This window comes from Caretta caretta, chromosome 9 (assembly GCF_965140235.1).
Source record: "Caretta caretta isolate rCarCar2 chromosome 9, rCarCar1.hap1, whole genome shotgun sequence".
NCBI lineage: Eukaryota > Metazoa > Chordata > Testudines > Cheloniidae > Caretta > Caretta caretta.
In genome coordinates, this window is record NC_134214.1 from 28457753 (window position 1) to 28483079 (window position 25327).

At 40.8% G+C, this 25327-nt stretch overlaps 1 protein-coding gene across 1 annotated transcript in view; it reads left to right on the forward strand.

Moving 5' to 3' along the window:
• Nucleotides 1-25327, forward strand: part of WWTR1 (WW domain containing transcription regulator 1) — a 120700-nt gene that overhangs the window by 52853 nt on the left and 42520 nt on the right. Inside the window, exon 2 of the mRNA XM_048864732.2 lies at nucleotides 14790-14926. Within this exon, the coding sequence (XP_048720689.1) occupies nucleotides 14790-14926 (137 nt within the window). The remainder of the gene's footprint in view (nucleotides 1-14789; nucleotides 14927-25327) is intronic.

The following is a 25327-nucleotide window of genomic DNA, read 5'->3' on the forward strand; positions in this document are numbered from 1 at the left end:
GGTATAGTCTGAAAAAGAAATGGGACATCTCTCTGTCCACTGAGGATGCAGAAGGTACATTGTGCTGTTTTCCAACCTATCAGAGAGGGGGCCAAGGCCTAATCAACTAAGAACTGAGATTTATTCTTTTAATTATTAGTGAGATGTCCCTCCTCCCCAGTACAGCATAACTTGACATACTCCCACTTGCTTCTTCCCTGCTTGGCCTGCTTTGTGTTTAGTACAATACGAGTTTACCTTGCATTAGTGTATTCAAATGAGATTTGAAAACAGATGGGGTGTTGATAAGGTAGAGATATATAGGAAGGTTCTTTTGGGTGGAAAGAGCTGCAGAAGAGGAAGTTCTCATGCCCATTACTAATGGGATTGTTCAAGGAGACCTAAAGAAGGCTAACACTAGTTGAGCAGAGGATAAGGGGACAGGAGTAAAATGAGAAAAGTATTGTGAAATAGACTGGAGCAAGACCCTGGAAAGTTCTAAAAACATGGAAAGCTCTTTTGAACTGGATCCTGAAATAAATGGAAAGTCAGTGAAGTTGTTTGAAGATAGGAGTGATCTGGTGAAGGATACTGTTGTACATGAAGTATTTGGAGTGATATGAAAGAAAGCTACTCCCTTTGCTAAGAAAGACAAGATTAGAGATTGTCCTGGTCATTGGTGGATTTTTTAAGTGGGAGGGCGTGAGCAGGAACAGAGAGCTGTGAAGGTATTGGGGGCAAATGAATTCTATGCAATAAACAAGTAACAATTATTGTAAGACATTAAGATGGAGACCAAATGAGAAAGTGAGTCAAGAGAGGTAATTTTCTTGAGGCAATGGATTATGTTAGAAATGTCCAGAGGTTTGCAGAGGAGAGACAAGAGAAAAGGGGAGGGGAAGTGAAGGAGAAAGTACTTATTGGAAGGGATGCGGGGGGAGAGGGGGAGAGTTTGAAGAGAGAAGATATCAAATATTAACTTGAAAAAAGAAAGTAAATTTTCTGATTCATTTTCTGGGTCTTGAATTGTTTATCCAAGTAATCCTGTTCTCTCTCCCCATTGTCTTGAAAGTTGGCTCTGTGTTCAGGCACTACACTTTGTCTGCTCACTCTCATAATTAGGATCCTACCAAATTCATGGTCCATTTTGGTCAATTTCACAGTTGTAGGATTTTAAAAATAATAAATGTCATGATTTCAGCTATTTAAATCTGAAATTCCACTGTGTTGTAATTCTAGGGGTCCTGAACAAAAAAGGAGATGTGGGGAGGGGGGTTGTGGATGGTACTGATACCTTTACTTCTGCGCTGCTGCTGGGGGAAGTGCTAAATTCATAGCTGAGACACTGGAGAGTGGCAGCTGCTGGCCAGGAGCCCAGCTCTGAAGGCAGAGCCACCGCCAGGAGCTGTGCAGAAGCAAGGACGGCATGGTACAGTATTGACACCCTTACTTCTGTGCTGCTGCGGGTGGGGCGCTGCCTTCAGAGCTGGGTGCCCGGCCAGCCGCCGCTGCTCTCTGGCTGCCCAGCTCTGAAGGCAGCACCGAAGTAAGAGTGGCAATACCATGATCCTCCTAAAATAACCTTGTGACACTCCCCACCCACCCCCCTCAACTCCCTTTTGGGTCAGGACCCCCAATTTGAGAAACACTGGTCTTCCCCCATGAAGTCTGTATAATATAGGGTAAAGGCACACAAAAGACCAGATTTCACGGTCCATGACATATTTGTCATGGCAGTGAATTTGGTAGGGCCCTACTCACAATTATTTAACACTTGTATTATGGTAGAGCCTACAAGCCATCCAGGCCGGAGCCCCATTGTGCTAAGTGTTGTATAAACATATTGTAAATGATAGTCCCTGACCCAAAGCTCTTACAGTCTAAAAGATCAGATATAACAACTGGATGATATAAACGGGTGGAATGGAGATAGGGAAGACAGGATAACAAATATAAGATCTGCACATCTTATTAACTTTAAGCAAATGGGTTGTCCTGTTGCCTTCAGTGGGACTACTTGCATGCTTAAATGCTTTGCTGAATTGGGGCCTAAATGTGCCAATGATATTAATTTAACTAAATGCCAAAAATGAATACTGCACCAGAAATTTTTCTTTCATTTTCTAAAAAAATTATGTAAAACCTATTAATAGTAAAGGAGTGGAACATCAGAAGTATATAAATAGCATTACAGTAGTTTCAGGAGAGCAACAACAACAAAAAAACCTAAATTGGTGTAAATTTTTTAAATGTAAAATCATTGTAATTTGCTTCCTCCTCACCCCTTTAGCTGTGCAATAAAGTTTACTCCCGTGTTGAGACCTTGGATGCCATGTTTCTGTCTGGAGCAAAATTTTTATAGCTCTGTTACAAAACCCTGAAAATAAGACATCTAATGGAAACACTGACAAATGGATAAAAAAATCATATTAGTTCTCTCTCCCTGTGACATTGTATACTCCATGCCAGCTGAAATGTTGATTTGCTGTTGACATTCACTTAATAAAATTAAATATTGCGTTTTCATATGATTTCATATGGTGAATCCTTTCCTAGCACTGTTGTTATATAATATGGTAGTTAAGTAGTGAAACCTTAAAGCAAATTAGATTAGGAAAAGAAAAAAGGATTGTATGGACTTTCTCCTTTTCTTGTTAGAAATACACATGTGCATGTAAGAGCAAACACAAACACAGAGAATTCTGTGTAGCATTTGCTCAGCACCTAGTGAGGTGAAAGCCTTTGGACTTCCTTTTGGGTAGGGAGTGTCCAAAGAGCTTGGGGGAACAGTAGCTGCAGCAGGCCAGAACTTGTCTTGCAAAAGGAAACAACAGCTAGGAAGGTAATAATACAGGTTTCATCCTCATCTGTGCTCTAAATCAAAGTACTCTAAATAGAAGACAGTTGCTGAAATACCGGTAAATGAGATTTCTTCACACACATAAAAATAAACAAAACCAAACATCTCAACCTTGGGCTCAATCTTTAGAGATGGAGGCTTGCCTGAGTCAATCGCAGTAAAGTGCCTTTACACCATTCTGGCAATGTAAAGGGACCTTAGATAGGGTTGCCAGGTGTCCGGTTTTCGACCAGAACACCTGGTTGAAAAGGGATCCTGGTAGCTCCGGTGAGCACCACTGACTGGACCGTTAAAAGTCCAGTTGGTGTGGGGCTGGCAGGCTCCCTACCTGGCTCCGCGCAACTCCCTGGAAGTGGTGACATGTCCCTCCTTGGCAGAAGCGCAGCCAGGGGGGCTCTGCGTGTGCTGCCCCCACTCTGAGTGCTGGCTCTGCAGTTCTCATTGGCCGGGAACTGAATGGGAGCTGCCAGGGAGGCACCTGTGGATGGGGGCAGCGCAAATAGAGCTGCCTGGCCATGCGTCTGCCTAGGAGTCGGAGGGACACGTTGCCACTTCTGGGAGCCGCCTGAGATCAGCGCCACCTGGAGCCCACACCCCCTCCCAGAACCCAACCTCCTGCCCCAGCTCTGAGCCCCCTCCCGCACCTTAACCCCTCATTTATGACCCTACCCAAGAGCCCATACCCCTCCCTCACCCCAACACCCTGTCCCAGCCCTGAGTCCCCTTCTGCACCCACACCCAACCCTCTGACCCAGCTCAGAACCCCCTCCCACACTCTGAACCCATTGGCCCCAGCCCAGAGCCCCCTCCTGCACCCTAACCCCCTCATCCCTGTTCCCACCCCAGAACCTGCACCCCCAGCCAAAGCCATCACTTCCCACCTGCACCCAGCGAAGGGGTGTGGCAATGGTGTTAGGTTTTGTGCGATTAGAAAGTTAGCAACCCTAACCTTAGAGTGGGTGCAAATTTTAGGGCTGCTTGATGTTGTCAAAGCAGTATAAAAGGGGATTGTATTGTACCTGAGAATCAGGCGCAGTGTAGTTAAATGATAACTGAGACAGGTTTGGGAATAATTTACTTAACTAACAACAAGAAATAAGTTATAAATTAAACACAGTGCTCTGTAATTCTATCCTGGCTATATTCTGTCTCTGTCCCTGCAACTAGTTCCCATCTCTGAGGCCAAGTCTATACTGCAATTTTAGGAAACAATACCAGTAGGAACCCTACCGGACAGGTTTAACTGCTGTGGTAGAAATATCGAAAGTTGCTGGTGCCTTATCTTTATATAGGCCTCCCATTGTCACTGGTGGGAATTTTTTCCTAAAATTCTCTAGTCAGTCCTGAGTGTGACGGAGTCTGTGAGAATTCACAAGAAGTGTGGCACTGGAGAGTGTCCTGCAGGACATTCGGGCAACTTTAAATGGTCTGCTGAAGCTTAATCCCATATAGCACTCAAGAATCTGAACACTCTGAATATTAGCACCTCACAGGATCAGGCCTACAGCTCAAGTTTAGACAATAGTAGGGTGAAGAACATTTAAATTAGTACTTGATTTCTGCTGGTCATATGCATATATACTTTGGTCATGCAAAGCGAGAGCCTTGATTGAATGCAGGCCTTCTGAATGTGAGGTGTGTCCCACCTTGATCTTGAGAGAATACTAGGCCAGCTTGCTTCTGACATTAACAGTTACTTAAAACAATGTCACTTAGAGAGAGGGAAAATGGTGATTAAAATGTATAATTCGTAACAATCTGCCCAAAGTAGCAGCTATCGCTCTGGGGAGGAACGAGCTGTTACCTTATTGCATGAAGGAGCGGTTTATTTCACGTTGGAGGTCACTGGCTGGGCAGTAAATGGAAGCTCTTAGTGCAGATATTTGCCGTATGTCTGTTCTGTGCAAATAGATTGTTTTCTAAAATAAGCTCCTGAAATACTAACATATTGAAGGCAGTTCCATTACACTCTTAACTCCCTGATGTACAGTTACTCTTTCATTATTGGATCCTTCATACTAGGGGTCATTGAACTTTTGTGTGGCTTGGATCTGGCTGTAATTTTACCAGAAATTGCAGTGTAGCTCAGTGAGTGAGATCACTATACCACAGTGTTGTGGCCCGAGGTCAGCTTTTTAAATTAAAAAACAAAACAAAAACTATCCCTTTATATAAAACTCTGCCCACCACATGGTACAATACTAAAGCACTTGCCATTACTTCTGAATTGAGAAAAGACGTCTCTCTCCCTCCCTCCACCCCCTTCCTTTCTTTCAGGGAACAGAAAGGGAAAAAAAAGTTGGGCAATGACTTGGCTCTGCTCACAGAGATGTAAACAGATTTCCCAATGTTTAATAATGTTGTATAGCCGGAAGTGGATGACTGTTCTCTAGCACAATGTGAGCTGTCACCCTGTGAAGAGCAGTAAATGAGTCAGAACATGTGGGTTGTTGATGATGATGATGAGTCATCAGCTTCTCCCTTGTCCTAAAGCAGGTTTACTTTGATGTGGCTCAGTCACAAAATCCACTCTTTTCGTCCCTGTGACAAACCCTTGGTAAAGAAGCCCATACGATTACAATTGTGATAGTCAAATTATAAACTTGTATTATTTTATGTGACAGCACGCTTGCAAAATAATAGATTGCAGATTAGTTCATCCCTCCTCCTCTCCCCTTCATCTTTTTAGATGAGTGGGTTTGAATCTCATGGGGCTGGGGGAAAAAATCCATGAAACAGAAACCAGTGAGGTCAATTTATCATTAGAGTGGGTAATGGCAAAATGACGACTAACAGATTTTTCATGCTACTGTTTGCTAATTTAAACTAACTGATCCCTCTTGGCAAGGCAGCAGTGGAAGTCAGGGATTAGAGCCTAACAGTTTGAAAATATGATACGTGAATTAGCTCAAAATTCTAAAGAACTTTAACATTTTAAAATGGGAAGCCCACACTCAGATAGGAAACTTGTCACAAAGCACTAGGAGTTAGAAATGGAACAGAATCATAAAAACCTTATTAAAAATAGATAAGGACTTTTGTTTTACTATGTTACGAAGATGGGACAGCCACTAAGATCCCAGAGTTCATGGGCATAGAGCTCATGTTTGAAGTCATGAATGGTAAAGCTCCCTTTCACATCAGGAAGAGGAGTGTTAGCCCACAGCTGAGCATTTTTGAAAATCCTACCCTTGCATTTTGTCTTTTCTGTCTACTTATATGGCCCGCATCACTGTAATATGTGAGTGCCTCACAGTAATTTAGAAATAGAAATAACTTCTATTGGTGAGAGAGACAAGCTTTTGAGTGGCTTGTCTCTCTCACCAACAGAAGTGGGTCCAATGACTGACATGGCTACAACTACACTGCCGAAACAAGTCATGACTCTTCAGCCTTGTCTACCCAAAAGAGGTTTTACGTTATAACTTAAGGTCTAAATTTAAACCAGTATAGTTATATTACAGTATAAGTGTCTGCACAGGTGCTATGTCTGTATAACCATATTGGTTTAACTGCTAAAACTTTTCCACGTAAACAAGGCCTTAGAGAAGGCTTTGTTGTCAAGGGGCTTTTAAACATTGTCACCCAGACTCAGACCTAATGTTGACTTTAATACTGAAAGATAAATACATACTTAGCCTTGCTGTCCATCTCCTGAGTAGTTTGTCTTTTCCATGTAACAACGTAAAACTGCATTGCAGTATTGTCCTCTGAGCACTGAAGGGATGATTTGTGTTTTGTATTACTTGCTTTTGTCTGAAGCTTTGCGCTCTCTCTCTCTCTCTCTCTCTCTGATTTTTGCCTTGTGGAATTGGTGGTTCTAGAAATAAAACAGGGAGCAGCTGGGCTGATATAAACCCTCAGTTAGGGGTGTTTGGAGTCTTTTGCATAGTGATTCTCTCCATTTTGCATAGAAATGCAGACTTGAACTGAAATACTTAAATGAATCTTAGTTACAAAGACATTTCACTAGTATTAGTGAAACAGTTTCCTCTTTTTTTACTTCAAGCACTGGACCGGCATCATTCTTTTAAGGAACACAGTTCCACAAATAATGCCAAAGTTAACCCTTACTTACACTTGCACAGCCCTGCTGAATTCAGGTTGGCCACTAAACGTAATGCATGCTATTATACTTTTATAATAGTGTTCTGCATAAGAGCCATGTCTCTTTCAGTGTTTGTGATTCTGTGCTGGTAATATATCTTAATTGGTTCTGATACTGGAATTTCATGCGTTGCCTAGATTCTCTTCTAAAGGAGCGTTTGAACTTCAGACTGAACACAAGGAACTACCCAGATGTTCTGCATTCGAAAGTTTGAAACCCACTCATGAAGTTCCACGCCCTGCTCATCAGCCTTTAAGATAAAAGAGATTGCTGTGAATTGAAACTTGTCAGTTCTGATAACCAGCAGGTCATTGGGATTGGTATAAGGCTCACCCCAGGCAGTTTTTGCAGTTCTCCAACCTAGAGCTTGCTGGTCTAGGTAACAAGACATTGGACCAAATTCTGATTTCAGTTACCTTGGTATAAATCCATTGATTTCAATGGAGTGGGGGGATACACCTGCTTTTGCAAGGGCTTAGTTTGGTCTCCAAAAGGTTAACAGTAACTATCTAGAGAGCTGTGATTTATTGTTTATTTAAAAAAAACCGTATTGGATATAAGTGGAAAATGAACCATCTTCCTGTTTTCATACTTGCTGCTGCCTCTCTAAAAGCCATACATATATCTTTTTTTTGCAAGAGCCCTTAGAGTTGGAATCTAATTTTTACAATGAGTGTTAGTTTTAAACCTGTACTGGTACTAGTTTTCTTTTGACTAACAATAGCTCTTCATATCTAGTAATGTTAAATAAACAGTGTTGGCCAATCACAGTCTTTTCCTTGAATAATGGGATAAAAACCTGTCTAATGGGCTTAGTTAAAAGTTCCAGTAGTGATCAACAGTTCCTTAATCTTGAGAATCACAATATGAATGCCATACTTGAGCCCCTATATTTGAAACTCTGTCTTCATGTTTTTGAATAGAGTAGATATGTTTGTACACTGCTAGATTGGCACCAACACGGGCGATTCAGGGCACTTGTGGCTTTTGGCTAAGGCTATTGAGAACATTTCATATTTACATAGAGCATTCCTGGGTTTTTTTTCATGTGGCTTGATAGTTTTAGATCTGTGATCCCTACATTTTTGGATCAATATCTCTATTCTTTGGGATGTTCAGAAGCCTTGTCACTTGGCTATCATTGCTTTATTTCTCACATGTATAATTAAGGCACAGATTAGTGTTGTTCATGTAAAAAGGATCAAGTTTTTGAATAATATCAATATCAGTTGCAGCTACAGTTTTGTGACTAGCTGCTTTGCATGGCAATTTGCAGAACATTTTTATCATCAGTTTTTGCAAGTCTTTTTGGGTTCTGTTGCTGTGACATGGCTTGTTTGATTAAATTTGTAAAGACAAAAAGTGCAGGTTGTGCTGATTTTTGTCTGAGAGTGCAATAATACTTTCTAGAAATGTCTTAACTTAAAAATAAAATTATTCTTTGTTTGTTTATACCAGATGTTGTTTGGTTTCTTCATGTTTTGTGCTGTTTTGATCCTGACTGTACTAATAGCTAAGAAAAGGTATAAAGTTCACAGGAAGCAAATGGCAGAGCTGTTCCTTGTAATCCCCTGTAGGCAGGGCATCTTCAGAGGGCATATTTTGAATAGCATGAAATGGGCGGAGAATTGGCTCATGATACAAAGAGGGAGAAAAAACCTCCTTTACAGAACTGCAACTCATTTCATCCTAATTTGGTGATCAGAAATCAAGTGCTCTGACTGACAAATGTTTTTCCAAAAGAACAGCTATCACTTGACTGTAGCATTTATAGTATATCACAGATAGTACTAGGATAGATGTATTCATAAAAACAAAGAGTTTCAATTCCATCGTTTTGTTAAACTAAAAAATATATTTACCTGTAAGGATATATTGTCTCATCCTAAAGTGCCCTAACATTGGAGTTTGGTCTCCACACACAAAGTCTGAAATAGTCCAGGGCACTCTGCAAGGCCAGTCTATTTACTCAGGCTTTGAGAAGAGGAGGGGCTTGATAAGGCCTGGTATTTATGGATGAAGTGGAGTACAGTTTGTGTTTGACTTTATTTCTTCTTGCTGATTTTTCTGTGTAGGGTGGGTGGAAATTGCTGGCTTATTTAATAGGGTCATGTATTGTTTATATAATGATGCTTTTAAAGTATATAAAAATTACTAAGAGCTTGGGATAGGTACCTTTGTTATACACATGAATCAAAAGAAATAAAATAAACATATAAATCGCAAATATCATCAATATCTTCGGTACAGACTCAGATAATGCAACCCTGTATGTGATCACTGCTTCTGGTCTGAATGAGAAAAAAGTGATCATGTTTCTTAGTATATTAATGTATGTTGCTTGCAGGAAATAATTAAAATGCAAGAATGCTAATACTGAAAGGAACTTTGATAAGAGAGGAGGATTTTCAAGCCAGGCATTTTAGTATTCTTGTGTGTTTTTCTTTTTGTTGAGAGCCCTTCCTGTTGTACATAATTGGTAGTTGCAGTTTAAGGTTTCTGTTTTGTAATAAGAATCACAGGCACGTTCTGACAAGTTATGGGTTACCTAATACAACTGGCTTCATAAATACTTTAACTTGTGCATCAAGTTCTTCTAAAGGAATGTATGCTTCCAGTTTATAAAGCTCTATCTGCCTTTGAAAGTTACTTAGAAGGAAAATTTAATCTGGCTTAATTTTTTTATCTTGACTACATTTTAAAGGATTGTAAAATAACTTTAAAGTGAAGAATCTCTTCTGACATAAGATTAATTAAGATAGTATTTCAGAAATTTCTAAAGATTATGTTTTAATACATGCTTATCCCTACTTGGGCAGTACATTTTCCCCCATATGTTTGTTAGAAATCCCAAATGCACAACCCTGATTACATTTAATCTTTTTACTTGAATTTAGTGTGCCAGATCAAACAGAATGGTGGGCCTTTAAATGTAATTGACAGTTGATATAATTACCTCCCACCCTCTCTAAAAGTAAATTGGACTATACACTAGAGAGCATTGCCAAATTTATTTTTATAACTGGATCTTTCATACAACCATTTATAACACTTTAGAGTTGGAGGTAGACTTGAAAGAGATCATTTCGCAGAACTGGCTACAATGATTCTTATACTGACCGAAAGGCAAAGTGAAGTAGAATACAAGAAAAAGCTGAAATGTTAATAGTGGTAAAGGCTTGCATGGAGCGCAAGATGGAAGGAAGAAATAATGGGGGAAGGGAAACATGAGAGAGGTGTATAGCTGATCATAGGCTTCAGCAAAGGAGAAAGTATTAAGGCGAGGCTTGAAAGGAAGTGACTCAGGTGTGTAATCTACAGTTGTGGAGACTTGGAGGGAATAGATTAAATGTGAAATGAAAAGTAAAAACAAACAAACAATTATCAGAGGTATAAAGACAGCCTCAAAACTACTTGTTCATTTTTTAAAGGATTTTTTCTGCTTGGGGTTTATATTATTTCTGACAATATCCAAACCTGACTTTAGAGCATTTGGAGGAGTGGGATGGTAACATCACAGTAGGCTGTTGGGACGTTGGCAAACCGGGGCTAGCTAATGCCACAGCCCCCTAGGCCTCACTGAACACTAACAAATGCATAGCTGGAAACCAGTGTGGCTCACCTATGTAAAGTAGATATTAAAGTTTTAAGAATGTGTTTGGTGTTTCAATTTTAATGAAATGCTTGTAGGATGCTCCATGTATTAATCTTACATATAACACCTGTATCCCATGTTATAAGCTAATATTGTCTGTAACTAAAAAAGCGTTTGCCCTAAAGCTCTCCACAGTCAGGAGAGAAGCATTACCAACTATGAAATACTAGCTTACCCTGAGAGGTGTCACCTCCTCTCCAACAAAAGAGGGCACATAGACACCAGACAAGCCATTGTGGAACATCAGTGGACAAAAGACTTAGTTGATTGCTACCTCCACACCTATGAAGAGGAGATGTGCACAGTCCCTCCCATCAACTTGAGCTCTGGGGGAACGAAATAAAAATCCCTGCCAAGAAGAAATTGTTATCCCCTGGACTTCATGAGAGGGCAAGACTTCTAAGTGTAAGCACGGGATCCCCGGCTGTTTAGCTTGGTTTAGCCCTAAAGGACATAGAGAGCTTGCACATTACAGCAGCGTCTATTACTTTTGAAACCTAAGCCTGTAATTAATGCGTGTGTGTGTTTAACCTTGTAAATAACTCTATTTCTTTTCTTAGATAATAAATCTTTAGATAGTTTATTATAGGATTGGCTACAAGCATTGTCTTTGGTATGAGATCTCACATACAGTTGACCCAGGGTAGGTGACTGGTCCTAGGGGACTGGAAGTAACCTGAATGTTGTTGTGATTTTTAGTGCAAGGGGCCATTGATCACAAAAACAAGCTTGCCAGGGTGGCAAGATAGACCAGATCAAGGGGACTGTGACTTCGTGTTAAGGCTGTTACAGTGCTTGAGGAGTTCACACCTGATACTTGGTTGGTGAAATCTAAGTATAGAACTCACACCCAGTTTGGGGTTGTGCCTTGGTTTGTAACAGTCTGTTCTGAGGTTGGCACTCGCGTTTGTGAGCCACTCCAGATAGCTTGACAGCTGTAACCTGATTTGCAGCTCTTCCAATTATCGGTTGAGAGGGAAAGGCATCTGGAGTCTTAAGGATGAGGGGTGGAGACTGTGATAACAGGAAGGTGGTGACAATAGGTCCGGAATAGAGTCCAGTGAAGATACCAGTGATGGGTCCTGTATAGAGGGCATGGGACACCCCCTTCCCGTAAATATGCAAAAACACACAGAGATAGGTGTGTGTGTGAGAATTGTGAACACAGCAAATCTATAGCAGTCTGTTATCAATTTTCTGTGTTTCCAGTTCATATTTAGTAACAGCATCAGGGTATTCTTCTCCACCGCTTCTGAGACATCTGCGCAGACTATGCAGTCAAGATCTGAAATGAGGCAAGCCACAAGGATTTTGAGTGGGGCTGGAGTGCTGTATTTACCACTCAAGTCGCAGGCTGAGGTGATTGTAGAGCACTCTAAAGTGTTACAACAGGTTAAAGAATATTTAGATAAATTAGATATAATCAGGTCATCAGGGCCTGATGAAATTCATCCTAGGGTAGTTAAGGAACTAGCTGAAGCAGTCTCGGAACCAAGAGCTCATAGAGGATCGGTGAGTTCCCAGAGGATTGGAGAAGGGCAAACATAGTTCCTGTCCTTAAAAACAGGAACAAAGAGGACCTAGAGAATTATAGACCAGCCTAACTTCAATACCTGGAAAGATACTGGAACAAATTATTAAACAGACATGTGTAAGCACCTAGAGGATAAAAGGGTTATAGGGATTAGCCAGCATGGATTTGGCAAGAACACATAATGCCAAACCAATCTAATTTCCTTCTTTTACAGGCTTATTGGCCTAGTGGGTAGGAAGTAAGCAATAGACTTGATACATCTTGATTTTAGTAAGGCTTTATACACAGTCCCACATGACATTCTTATAAGCAAACTAAGGAAATGGTCTATAAGATGGTTGAACAACTGTACCCAGAGAATAGTTGTCAATGGTCAATCACTGTCAAACTGGGAAGTGCATATAGGTATCCTGCATGGGTCAGTCCTGGGTCTGGTATTTTTCAGTATTTTCATTAATGACTTGGATAATGGAGTGGGGTATGGTTATAAATTAGCAGATGACATCAAGCTGTGAGAGGTTGCAAGCAATTTGGAGGATAGGATGAGAATTTGAAATGACCTTGACAAATTGAGAATTGATCTGAAATTGATGAGATGAAATTCAATAAAGATGAGCAAGTATTATGAGTAGGAAGGAAAAATCAAATGCACAACTTCAAAATGGGGAATAACTGGCTAAGTGGTTGTTCTGCTGAAAAGGATCTGGGGGTTATAGTGGATCCACAAATTGAATATGAGTCAACAATGTGATGCAGTTACAAAAAAGTCGAATATCATTCTGGTGTGTATTAACAGTAGTGTCATGTGAAAGACACGGGAGGCAACTGTCCTGTTGGTGCTGGTGAGGTCTCAGCTGGAATACTGTGTCCAATTCTGGGTGCCACATTTTAGAAAAGATGTGGATAAAATGGAGAGAGTTCAGAGGAGAGCAACAAAAATGATAAAAGGGTTAGAAAACCTGACCTATGAGGAAAGGTTAAAAAACTGAGCATGTTTAGTCTTGAGAAAAGAAGACTGAGGGTGGACCTGATGGGTAAGGCTGCAAGTCTTTCACAGAGGTCACAGAAGTAACGGATTCCACGACTTTCTGGAATCTCCGTGACTTCCGCAGCTGTAGCCGCACTGGCTGCTGGTCTGGCTGCCCTGGGGTCAGCCACACTGGCCACTGCTTGGGCCACCCCAGGCAGCTGGTCCCGGGCGGTGCCCCGGAGCAGTGGTCCAGGAGTAGCGATGGCACCTTAGGGCCACCCGCCCTCCCCCACAGCTGGAGAAGCTGCGATGGGGCCATGGACCACCGCACCCCAGGGGCAGTGGCGGGGCCATGGGCTGCCCTACCCCAGGAACGGCAGTGGGGCCACAGGCCACCCCCAGGGGCAACAGTGACCACCGGAGCACCCACCCCAGAGCAGCAGCGCCTGCTGGAGTGCCCCCCTCCTCTCCCAGCACCTAAGATTTAGTTAGGGGTATTTTTAGTAAAAGTCATGGACAGGTCACTGGCTGTGACTTTTTGTTGATTGCCCGTGACCTGTCCATGACTTTTACTAAAAATACCCATGACTAAATCATAGCCTTACTGATGAGTCTTCAAGTATGTTAAGGACTGTTATAAGGAGGACTATGATCAATTGTTCTCCATGTCCACTGAAGGAATGAGCTTAATCCCATCCCAGTTTGGTATTGTCCTCCAACTTTATAAGTGGACTCTCTATGCCATTATCTAAAATCACTGATGAAGATATCGAACAGAACCAGACCCAGAACTGATCCCTGTGGGGGGCCCCACTCACTATGCCCTTTCAGCTTGACTGTGAACCACTGATAACTACTCTTTGGGAACAGTTTTCCAGCCAGTTATGCACTTACCTTGTAATAGCTCCATGTAGGTTGTAGTTCCAAGTTTGTTTATGAGAAGGTCATGTGAGACAGCATCAAAGGTCTTACTAAAGTCAAGATATACCACATCTATCGCTTCCCCCATCCACAATGCTTGTTACTCTGTCAAAGAAAGCTATTAGGTTGGTTGACACAATTTGTTCTTGACAAATCCATGCTGACTGTTATTCGTCTTCTTATCTTCTAGGTGTTTGCAAATTGATTCCTTAATGATTTTCTCCATTATCTTTCTGGTTACTGAAGTTAAGATGACTGGTCTGTATTTCCCCGGGTTGTTCTTATTTCCCTTTTTATAGATTGGCACTATATTTTCCCTTTTCCAGTCCTCTGAAATCTCTCCCATCTTCTGTGACTTTTTGAAGATAATCGCTAATGGCTCAGATATCTCCTCAGTCAGTTCCTTGAGTATTCTAGGCTGTGTTTTATCAGGTCCTGGTGACTTGAAGACATCTAACTTGTCAAAGACATCATTGTGAGTGCCGTCATTTGTCCAGGTTAGTGAAGGTGATCCATACGGAAAGGTAAGCAAAGTGGTGTCACAGCAGATAGAAGACTGGAGGGCTGCAATTCGTTCAAGAGTAAAAGTAAAGGACAGCATTATAGTTGTTTATAAATGGATTGTGGTGAATCAAGAAGGGTGGATAAATGAAGGATTTCAGGAATAATTGGTTCCTTTTATGGCTCCTATGCTCTGACAATCTGCATAGTATGCCTGAGGTTTTCCTTTTAAATTGATCTCCCTTTCTTTCCCTTTTGCAGTCATATTGAAAAAATTACAACATGGCAAGACCCTCGAAAGACCATGAATCAGCCACTAAATCATATGAACCATCATCCTGCAGCAACTTCCACACCAGTGCCGCAGAGATCAATGGCAATGTCCCAGCCAAATCTGGGTAAGTATTGCAAGTCATTTCCTAACTTAAAAAAAAAGGAGTGGAACTGGCTGGTTATTATACTACCATTTTCCAATGTACTTTTTGCTTGAGTGCAGGTAACTGTGAACATCAGTGATCCTGTCATCAGGCCAAATAGTATATTCCCCATTTCCTCTGTCTATTATTTCTCTCTCTAATCTCGGGAACAAGGGAATAACAACATTGTTACTGCTTGAGATAAGGTTCTGACATTGTCAAGAGGCTTTTTGTTTTGGAACTTCCATGGCAAATCCCTTTTGTGGTATTGAGTAGGACAGAAAAATATATCACCCCAATACTTTTCCATTCAAGTGTGCTATAAAACATGCCTTCACCACAACTACATTTTATTATTCTCAAAGCTGCAGTACAAAGTTCTGGTAGAAGAAATCTGCCTTGAGCTTTTCCTCTATCTGATCAAGTCAAAGGTTATTCTCGGGCCATTGTATGTATTAGATTATTAGATTCTGCAGCAGCAGTTGCTTAAATGCTTTCAAAATAAAGCTATTCTATTTACATTGATCAGTGTCAGGTGGAGGGATGTGAGAACCACTTACAAATAGAATGGATTTTAAAAGAAACAGTTTAAATACTAGATTTTCAATAATGAAAAAAACAAACAATCTGAAGACTTTTGCTGAATGGCTTGTGTACTTAGGTACCTGCTGATTCAGCAAAGCACTTAGGTATGTGCTTAACTTTAAGCATGTGCTTAAGTCCTCTCGATTTTGCTGAATCTGAGCCTTAGTGAATATAACAGCCATGAAGATTTAAGAGGAAACTAAAAATGAAAAGAAAAACCTTCCTTATATGCTTAAGAAATAATAAAAATAATTAATAATTCTTTGCATTTATACTGCACCTTTCATCTGAGGATCTTAAAGTACTTTACAGAGGTAAGTAATATAATTTCTTTTACATATGGAGAAAATGAAGCATAGAGAGGTCAGGTTACTTGCGCAAGGTCAGAGAATTAGATCAAAGAGTCCTGATTGGAAGTATAAACCAGATTTTAGTGGAGAGCTGGCCATTGAGTTTATGTGTATATGTTCTGTGCATATGCAATTCAGCTGGGATCTCTTTTCGCACATTGAAAAGACTCCAGAAATCTTTAAGTTGTAAAGAGTTACCTATGGCAGCAATACTAAAGATATACTCATTTTCATGTTTTGTTTATAATAAGTACTTTACTGATGACTGTCCTCTAAGATAAATCACCCCACGGTCTCACCACTTGTTTTTTTCCCAACAATTGTCACTGCTTGGATATTTACAGTACAAACCTGTTGTTGGTTGTGCTATGCAAGTCAGTGGACAGTAGCAGATGTGTCACGAGAATGGACATCTGAAGAAGAAACCTGAATAAACTCCAAAAGGCTAGTGAGTCACACTAAATGGTAATACCAACACTTTGCTCTGCGCATATTATTTAAAATCACAGCTGCCTGTGGTTCACTTTCTGTTCATAGCAATCCTAAAATAAAGACTCAAAAGGAAAAAGATGGGAACATTTTTTTCTTTTGCTCATGTCAACCCTTCAGCTGCTGTTGCCACCTTTATCTTCGCTATATAGTACAAAAAAAAAAAAAAAAAAAAAAAGGAGGGGGAAAACCCACACATTATCATTTTTAAGACAGGATTTCCCCAAAGATTTTTGGGGGAAAGGCAGAGAGTCAAATCTATTAAGTAGTGATTTAAAAAAGAAAACAAAACAAAAAAAGTATTTTTAAATTAAAGGTTGTGGGGGGGGGAGGGGTCTTAATGAGGATTCAAGAGATTAAAAATAAAAGCCAGGTGGGGCACCACCCATTGGTTTAGTTGAGGATTTTTTCTTGAAGGGATTTGGACGCCATAATATAGTGAAAGGAAAATACTTTGGGTCACGTCGATCCCGGGACAACTCCACTGACTTCAACTACACCGTACACTTCATTCAAACTCCCACCCCCACATATTTTGGAGCAATCTTTTCTGTTTTTGTACAGGATCTAGGACAAGGATGGGCAACGTTTGGCCACAGCCCACCAGGGTAAACCCCCGGCGGACCAGGCCAGTTTGTTTACCTGCGTGTCTGCAGGTTCAGCTGATCACGGCTCCCACTGGCTGCGGTTCGCTGCTCCAGGGCAATGGGGGCTGCGGGAAGCCGCGACCAGCACATCCCTGGGCCCACGCTGTTTCCCACAGCCCCCATTGGCCTGGAGCGCGAACTGCGGCCAGTGGGAGCTGCGATCAGCCGAACCTGCAGATGCAGCAGGTAAACAAACTGGCCTAGCCCACCAGGGGGCTTACCCTGGCGGACTGTGGGCCAAATGTTGCCAATCTCTGGTCTAGGACAATAGGATCCTAGTCTGTTATTAGGCCTAGTCACTACTGCGATAGAAGTAAAAAATATTAATTTCCACAGTGTCAACATTAATTTAATCAATTTGGTGATTGCTTCAACACAAATTACAGGTTTTTTTCTGGGCCTAGCTACTTCTTTGTGAGATGGTACGGCAAGTCCTTGGGAGTTTTGGCTGCACAGTAGGATAACTCTTTTCTTTCCTCAGCTCTGTATCAGGTTCTATATCATGATTTCTGGTTTTACAATCCAAGTACTGATCTAGATAGACCACTGAAATGTATGTGTTAAAATCCTTAAAAAGAAAGTTGTATTAATTTACAAAATAAGAACAGGAACAGCACTTTATTTAAAAACAAAAACAAATAATTCAGTTTAGGCTAATTGGAAAGTGTTCATACTTACAGAGACTACAAGACTGTGATTTAAACCTTCCCCCCAAAAACTTTCACCTCTCCTCATTCAAACAGACTCTGGATACTGGATGTGACAGTTCAAAGTACACATAACCAGTTTTCAGTTCCATATCAGGATGTCTCTGTTTTGAAATCATTTTTGCCAAAGGAAAATGACATGTCCCTTTACTATTTTGTGACACTACCAGTGTTGTTATAAAACCTGCTTTGTTGGGTTCATGTCAGATATTTAAATGAGCAGTCTGCTGGAACAGCGCTGCGCCCCTGAGCCAGAAGCTATTGTGCCAACATCCTACCAGACATCACAGGAAAAATGAAAACTGGATAACAAGATAAACCACCCTTCTGGCGATAGTTGGTTCCTAACCTTTTAGCAAAAGCAGTCTACGCCTCTGTCTGTTGTCTTTTTCACCACTATAGGAATTAAAAAATAAGTTTTTCTTTTGAAGATATGCCACCTACAAGTAAGACGTTTAAGTATTCCAGGTCTGAGTCCTGGTCTGCACTTCCAATTACTAACATGTGTTTTTCTTGCTATGCTTCTTGTGATGATATGGAAAACGAGGTCTGTTTTGTACAGCTTGTTGTACTGGTTTATAACATCCCTTCAGCTATATTTTCTGGGAAATGTGCAAAGGCGCTTATAAACTTTTTATCAAAAGCAAATAATGTGACTAAATGATAGCACATCCTAATATGCTCGTGGCTTCGGGCATAGAGAAATCTATAGTGAATGGTCATTGAAATTTGAAGACATACTTTAAGGAATCTGCAGCCCTTTTCTATGCCCCCCACCCCACCCTTTTAACTGTGGTTTATGTGGTAAATTTATGAGCTAAACATCTGCTGTTTCATATAGCTTTACCAGTTTTGATGCTCTCTACCTTTTAAAAGTTTGTTTTTATAAATGCTATTTAATATAGAAAACTGAAGGCATTTCTCTCTTTGATGGATCATGTTAGTTCGAGACATAGTCATGTAAAACCAATATATGCTTCTATGTTAGGTCAGATTAGTCCAACTCCACAGAAGTCAATGAAGTTGCACATGTATAACTGAGAGCAGAATTTGATCTTTAAATCAATATAATTGGCTAGCAAATGTTGGAGATTTTTTTAAGCCTGGCATTTTTAAACTTCTCAATCATTTCTATCTCCAAAATTGTTAGTATCTGGCTGTACAAAGAACAGATTACTTTAACAGACCTGAAGCTATGTCTACACGAGAGAACTTATCTGTACCAATGCAGCTGCACCACTGTAAGATCTCTCATAGCGCCACTCTATGTCAATGGGAGAGAACTCTCCTTTTGACATAATTAAACCACCCCCAATCAGTGGCGGTAAGCCATGTTGGCAAGAGAACCTCTCCCATTGACATAGCGCTGTGCACACTGCCACTTATGCTGGTGTAACATATGTCGCTCAGGGGTGTGTTTTTTCACACCCCTGTGTGACATAAGTTTTGCTGACATAAGTGGCAGTGTAGACATGACCTCAGTGAAACATGGTATTTCTTTTCCTTTCATCAACACTTGATATGCCCCATTTATTTAATGCTGAATCTGCACATGAATCCAGTTTCTGTCTAACCTAACATAAATGGATCAGGTGAAGAAGACTAGCTGTCTTTCTCAAACGACTGAAAGAAAAAAATATTACTCCAAAGTGAGTTAAAAGTGGTCTCCAAACTGATCTGCCCCAATAAAAAAGGGCTTACAGTGAACCATTCTGACATGTGGCTATGAATCCTGCCTAATACCTTCATTGGGACTAGAGACACAAGTCTGCTATCTTTTCTTATCAGCTAACATCAGTCTAGGCACAGGATACAGCCTTCTTTGTTAAGTGTATATTATTTGTTTGTATTATTTCTTAATAATTTGCCCAGGTGTTTAGCTCATGGAGATCACTTTATCATGGAGATAAATGAGGTTCCATTTATAAATGGTTAATAAATGATTAATAGATTGTTATATAGTCAGACAGATAAATATGATGCTTATAATGTATAACAGACATTACTTACATCTGTATCATGCTCATTACATCTATTAATCAGTTATTAACCTTTTATAAACCATTTATAAATGGAACTTGAATATAAATTGTGACCCCGATGGGATTATTTGAAACTTGGGGTTGTAAAGAAATACGATCTGCAGTGGCCTCAATAGCAATCCCTGGAATAGCAATCCTTAGAGTTGCTGAGTATTGTTATGGACTGTATGTAGGCAAGTATTTTTTTTAAAGTAGACCCTCATGAATGTTTGATTTCTTTGATACTGTGCATAATACAACACACAGAATCATTTAGATTTTCACTCTGGTTCCTTGGAGCTATTTCAGTTGGACTACTTTAGTGCATACGTACAACCCTGACTGAAGTTGCTGAACACAATCTGGCCTTTAATTAAATATTGCCCAGATTTATCATTATGCAAATTGCTTTAATATGAAATGTAATGAAAACACACCAGATTACTTGCTTCACTTTTTGATATAATTCAATTTGTGTTTATATGGCTGAGTAGCTGGTCATTTAGAAAATGCCTAACCAAAAATTAGGCCAAGTTTCAAAGAAGTCAGTGGGGCTCAGCATGGGTACAGGCACACAGCTGTGTACCGTCAGTTGCAGGACTGAGGCCATACTACAAATGCTAGATACATTTGGAATAAATGACTGGTAAAAGAAGTAAGTCTCTATTTCTGTCTTTAATATTCTATTTAGAATTTTTGATTAATCCTTCCAAAGATGCTTAGATATAGAAGGTCACAGATGAACTACAGTAAATTTTGCTTTTTAATCACCTTTTTAAAATTTTTAAGGTTTTTCTTACCTAGTTATTTAAGAGTCCACTTTATTATGAATATCAGATATTCAAGTATAGGCTTCCCTTAACATCTCTGACCCTATTCAAGGTATAGCTTTGCACCTTTCTGACATGGCATATTGCATTTGCAGCCTTATGTTGCATAAGCCCCAGATATATTTGGAGGATTATTTTATCTTCCCATAACTAGTGCTCTCAGGATTCAGAACAGCCCCATCAAAATGTAAGACAGCTCAGTTTTTCCTTAATTGAAGTTGTGAATGCTGCCCTAAGTTTGGAGCTTTTGTATTACCCACCAATTAAAATAATTACTATGCTAAATTAATAGTTTTGTCGATGTAATGACTAGAATTCTTACATGGCTCAATCCTTTCTGACCCACTGGAACATTTTTGTTGCTCTGAGTTTGAAGGGCTTCGTAATGAAGCTCTATCCAAGAAAGGTGAAGCTGAAATGTCCTGTCATTAAGCCATTTGTATAGCTCACTAATGAAATCACCACTCCCAGTGAAGTTCCCAAAACATTCTTTGAGCCATGTCTTGAACTCCCAATTTCATCATTCCTGTACAGTTTTTGAAGTTTCATGAGTGCAGATGGTCTTTTTTCCCTCTTCTCCCAGCTTAAAGTGAGAGTCCTTTATCTTCTTCTTTTGTAGAGCTAAAATACTTCCCAGTGAATGTTGCTAGTTGGCAGCGATCAGTAACAACTGCTATAGCCTGCTTTTTCTAAATAATTTGTGGTGAGGAAGTCAGCATAAGTTCTACTCCCATACAAGGGACAGTGGCATTCATTGCCCTCAAATCTCTAATGGTTGCATAGGGCGTTATGTGCACACACTAGGCCCTCAGCCACAGTGCTTGGGCAAAAGGCCTGTTTTGATGATTTGCCCTTGAAGGCCCAGGGAACCAGTTGGCTATGAGGACTCTGCGGATGAATAGTTTTGCAGACAGACTACTATCAATGACTTTGTAAAGTGTTACAATTATTTTTTCTTTTTGACTGATAAAATGATATAGTGGCTTCTAAATGCTCTCTTCGCCTGCTTTGTCCTCGTAATGGTATTCCAATGGTTTTCAACTGAGCCAGTGAGGAGAGGGCTAGAGGGGCAGTTGTTCCTGAGTGACTCCTTTCCTTTCTCTGTGAGTACTCAGAGTGTTTTTGGGGTAATTGTATATGTGCTCTGAGACCTTATGATGAGGGGCTCCACAACAATCTGTTCTCTCAATCCCCCTGTTCAATAGTGCTGGCTAGTGCTTTGGAACAGCTTATCCACAATCAGAGATTGGGATGTGGCTAAGGTCTTTGCTGGATGAGGTTCTTTTATAGAATGACAGAGATAATATTGGCACCCTCATCTGAAAGGATATGCTTAGCGTTGGTTATCAGATATACAGCCTGGGGGTTTGATTTTTCTTTTCAGATTTGGACCTCACCATAGTCATCCTTGCCTTGGCTAGTTTAAGGCTGGATCTCTGTAACTTGTTCTACATGGAGCTATACCTCAAGGCTATTCTGAAAGTACAACTAATACAGAATCTGTGTGTCTATCTTCTAAATGGAGCTCGTTATACCTGTGCTCCATGATCTGCATGGCCTTAAACTACAAAATTCCATAATATTCATGGGCCTGCCCTCCCCAGAGACCGTGTCTCTCTTTATGGATTCACAGTAGTACAAGTAACAAAGGAGCTCCAGCTTGTACCCTTCCATTTTGAATGAGAGAAGCTGATGGCAGCTCTTTTTCAAGGAGGAGTCCTCATATCTAGATTTTTTTTTTTTCTGCTTTGGTCTGTCAGAGCCTAGATTTTATGACCTTCAGGGCATACTGCAAGGCCCAATTGTTCTATTATGCTTTTTCTAGAGGACTGAGGATTATTAAGTGGGGTCCTGGGGTTGATAGTTTGGGAGGAGTTTGTTGGCACTTTGTAAATGTTTCTGGGTTTAATTATTTATTTAGGCATTCCATATACATCTTCAGAGTGTGTTGTTAAAATGTGCAGATCAATCTAAATAAACTAGTAAAACAATAGTCCCTCTGGATGGTCCCATCATTATCTCTAGTGCCCTAGACCATCTTTTCTGTCTCTTTCTTCACTGTTGGCAATCTAACAGCAGCAGCACCCCCAGAAATGGAATTCCTGCCTGACCCTCCCCACTTGGAATTTTCCTTTTCTGGCATGCCAGACAGCTTGTATGCCTCAGCAATCTTTGCCCTGAGATGTGATTGATGGGTGCAAATGCAAAAGCTGTGGTCACATATGAGCTGTCTGGCAGGCCAGAAGTGTCAGCGAGATGAAGCAGAGTCACCCAGAGAGAACTGGAGCAGAGCCATGTCCCTGTGGGTCCCAGACCCCCTGCATTAGTGTTGAGACAGTCTTCCTACTTATTCTTACTCCTGCTGTCATATTTATTCCTCCATAACATGTTTTCTATTGTGCTTTGCCAGACTTCTGAATTCTGCCCTGATCTGCAGCGTTTATCTGACCCAGCTAGCTCTACTTTTGCCGTCTAGTCTTTCTGCAGAAAGGCTGCCTCATGGAATTCTGTTCAGTGAGAATACCTTCTTCACAGGTTTTGTAAGGATTAATTCACCAATATAAATGCATTGATGTGAATATATGTAGTATTACAACTGTGTAAATACTGTCATTCCTGAGAACCTGAATTTCTATATTCTCATACTCCTTTCATATCCGGATCAAGTTATTTATGTCTCTGCTACCACTTTCTTCATCAGTTACATGCTATTTTCATCCGGTTAGGAGGGTCACCAGAGGCTGTGGACTCATACTGACCTAGAGAATTGAGGGAAAGCTGTTGGGAGGTGATAAGAAGTGCTGTGGGTATGCAAAGGTGAAGCAGCCTGGTCTAATATGGGGAGGAAACTAGATGGGTTTCCACAGAAATGGGCCTGATGAAAATTAAGTTCATGGCAGCCTGGAATAATTCCTCACACATTTTCCCTTATCAAATACAAGATTCTGGCATCACAAATAAACAGATGCTACACAAGGAACTTCAGAAGATGGAATTTCAGAGCACACTATATATATTTTTAAGGGATCAATTACTGGCAGGACAGGTAGTTCTGTATGTGCTTCTGCTTGCACTTGTAGAACATTTTTCAGCTGAGCATCTCAGGTGCTGTACACACACAAAGAGTATGTCTATACTACCCGCCAGATTGGCGAGCCGCGATCAATCCAGTCAGAGTCGATTTATCGATAAATTGACCCCTGAGTGCTCTCACGTCAATTCCTGTACCCCACCGCCACGAGAGGCGCAGGCAAAGTCAATGGGGGAGCGGCAGCAATCGACTCACCGCAGTGAAGACACCGCGGTGAGTAGGTCTAAGTACGTCAATTCATAACTTAGATTGACACTCCCCTCTCCCCCATGTGTAGATCAGGGCTAACTAATTAAGCTTCAAATCATACCTTTGAAGGAGGGAAATAATATTAGCCTTATGGCATGGATCAAGAAACTGAGGCATAGAAAAATGAAGAGCCTGATTTTAAATTCAGTGTGGTCTGTGAGAGTTCATCACCTTTGAAAATCAGACCCTAAGTGACTCATCCGAGGTTTACACAGCAAAGTAGGTAGCAGACTTGGGAACAAACTCCAGAACTTCTGACTTTTATATCCACACTAACTGTAAGGCCTGGTCTACACTGGGGGGGGGGGGGGGGGAAATCGATCTAAGTTAGGCAACTTCAGCTACGTGAATAACATAGCTGAAGTCAACGTACTTAGACCTACTCACCGCTGTGAGTTGACTGTGGCTGCTCCCCCGTCAACTCCGCCTGCACCTCTCGCAGTGGTGGAGCACAGGGGTTGACGGGAGAGCGCTTGGGGGTCGATTTATCATGTCTAGACTAGACGCGATAAATCAACCCCCCTCTAAATCGATCGCTGCCCACCGATCCGGCGGGTAGTATAGACATACCCTTAGTCTTATACTGTGATCATTAGACCATGCTTCCTCTTTGTATGAAAGAGAGCTGCACTAAACTCTGGAGGAAGAGAGGCTTCAGAATTTCACTACAAAGAGAGAGAGCTCTTTCCCTGAGCAAAGATCTACCAGCAAGTATGATCCCAGCGGTCTGAGATGTACAGCTTCAGCAGATTAAATAAATTGTTCTTAGGGAGTTGAAGACATTATATGTTAAAAGGGTAAATTTTAACAGGGAAAGCAGCTTATACTAGCAATGGCTTATATTACAGAAATACACTTGTGAACTAAAATATTTGGTCTACCACTACAATGTCTGTGGTAACTTAATTTGGGCCTGGTAATAATGTGGTTTATGGTATTTTGCACCTGCTTTAGTGTTTTTAATCAGCCAGGAAGTCCAATCAATAAAAAGTTACAGTAATTCTCTCTAGCACTAATAGAGGCATGAACCAAAGTTTCCATAGCCTGCCGTGATAAAAGGGGGTGTAACTGTGCTATTGTTGAAAATGATGTTAAAATGTCATTGCGGTTACACTACCGCTATGGGACTCCAGGGATAAGGCCACACAAACGCGTAAGGTTTTAAGACTGGCAAGATGTATTTCAGTGATAGCCAACATAATATTTGGTGTTTTGGAATTGTCTATGTTTAGCCAGACTTAGTTTGCTTAAATCTGGCTAGAAATCTGTAATATTGAGAGGAAGAGTTTGTTTTTTCCCCAATTGGGCTGTATCCATACATCACCAGCGGTGTAGAAGTGCTTTCTGTTTCAAATAACTTTTGATTATTGGATATCCTGAAATGTATAGCCAGGAGTCAGATGTGGCTGCGGTG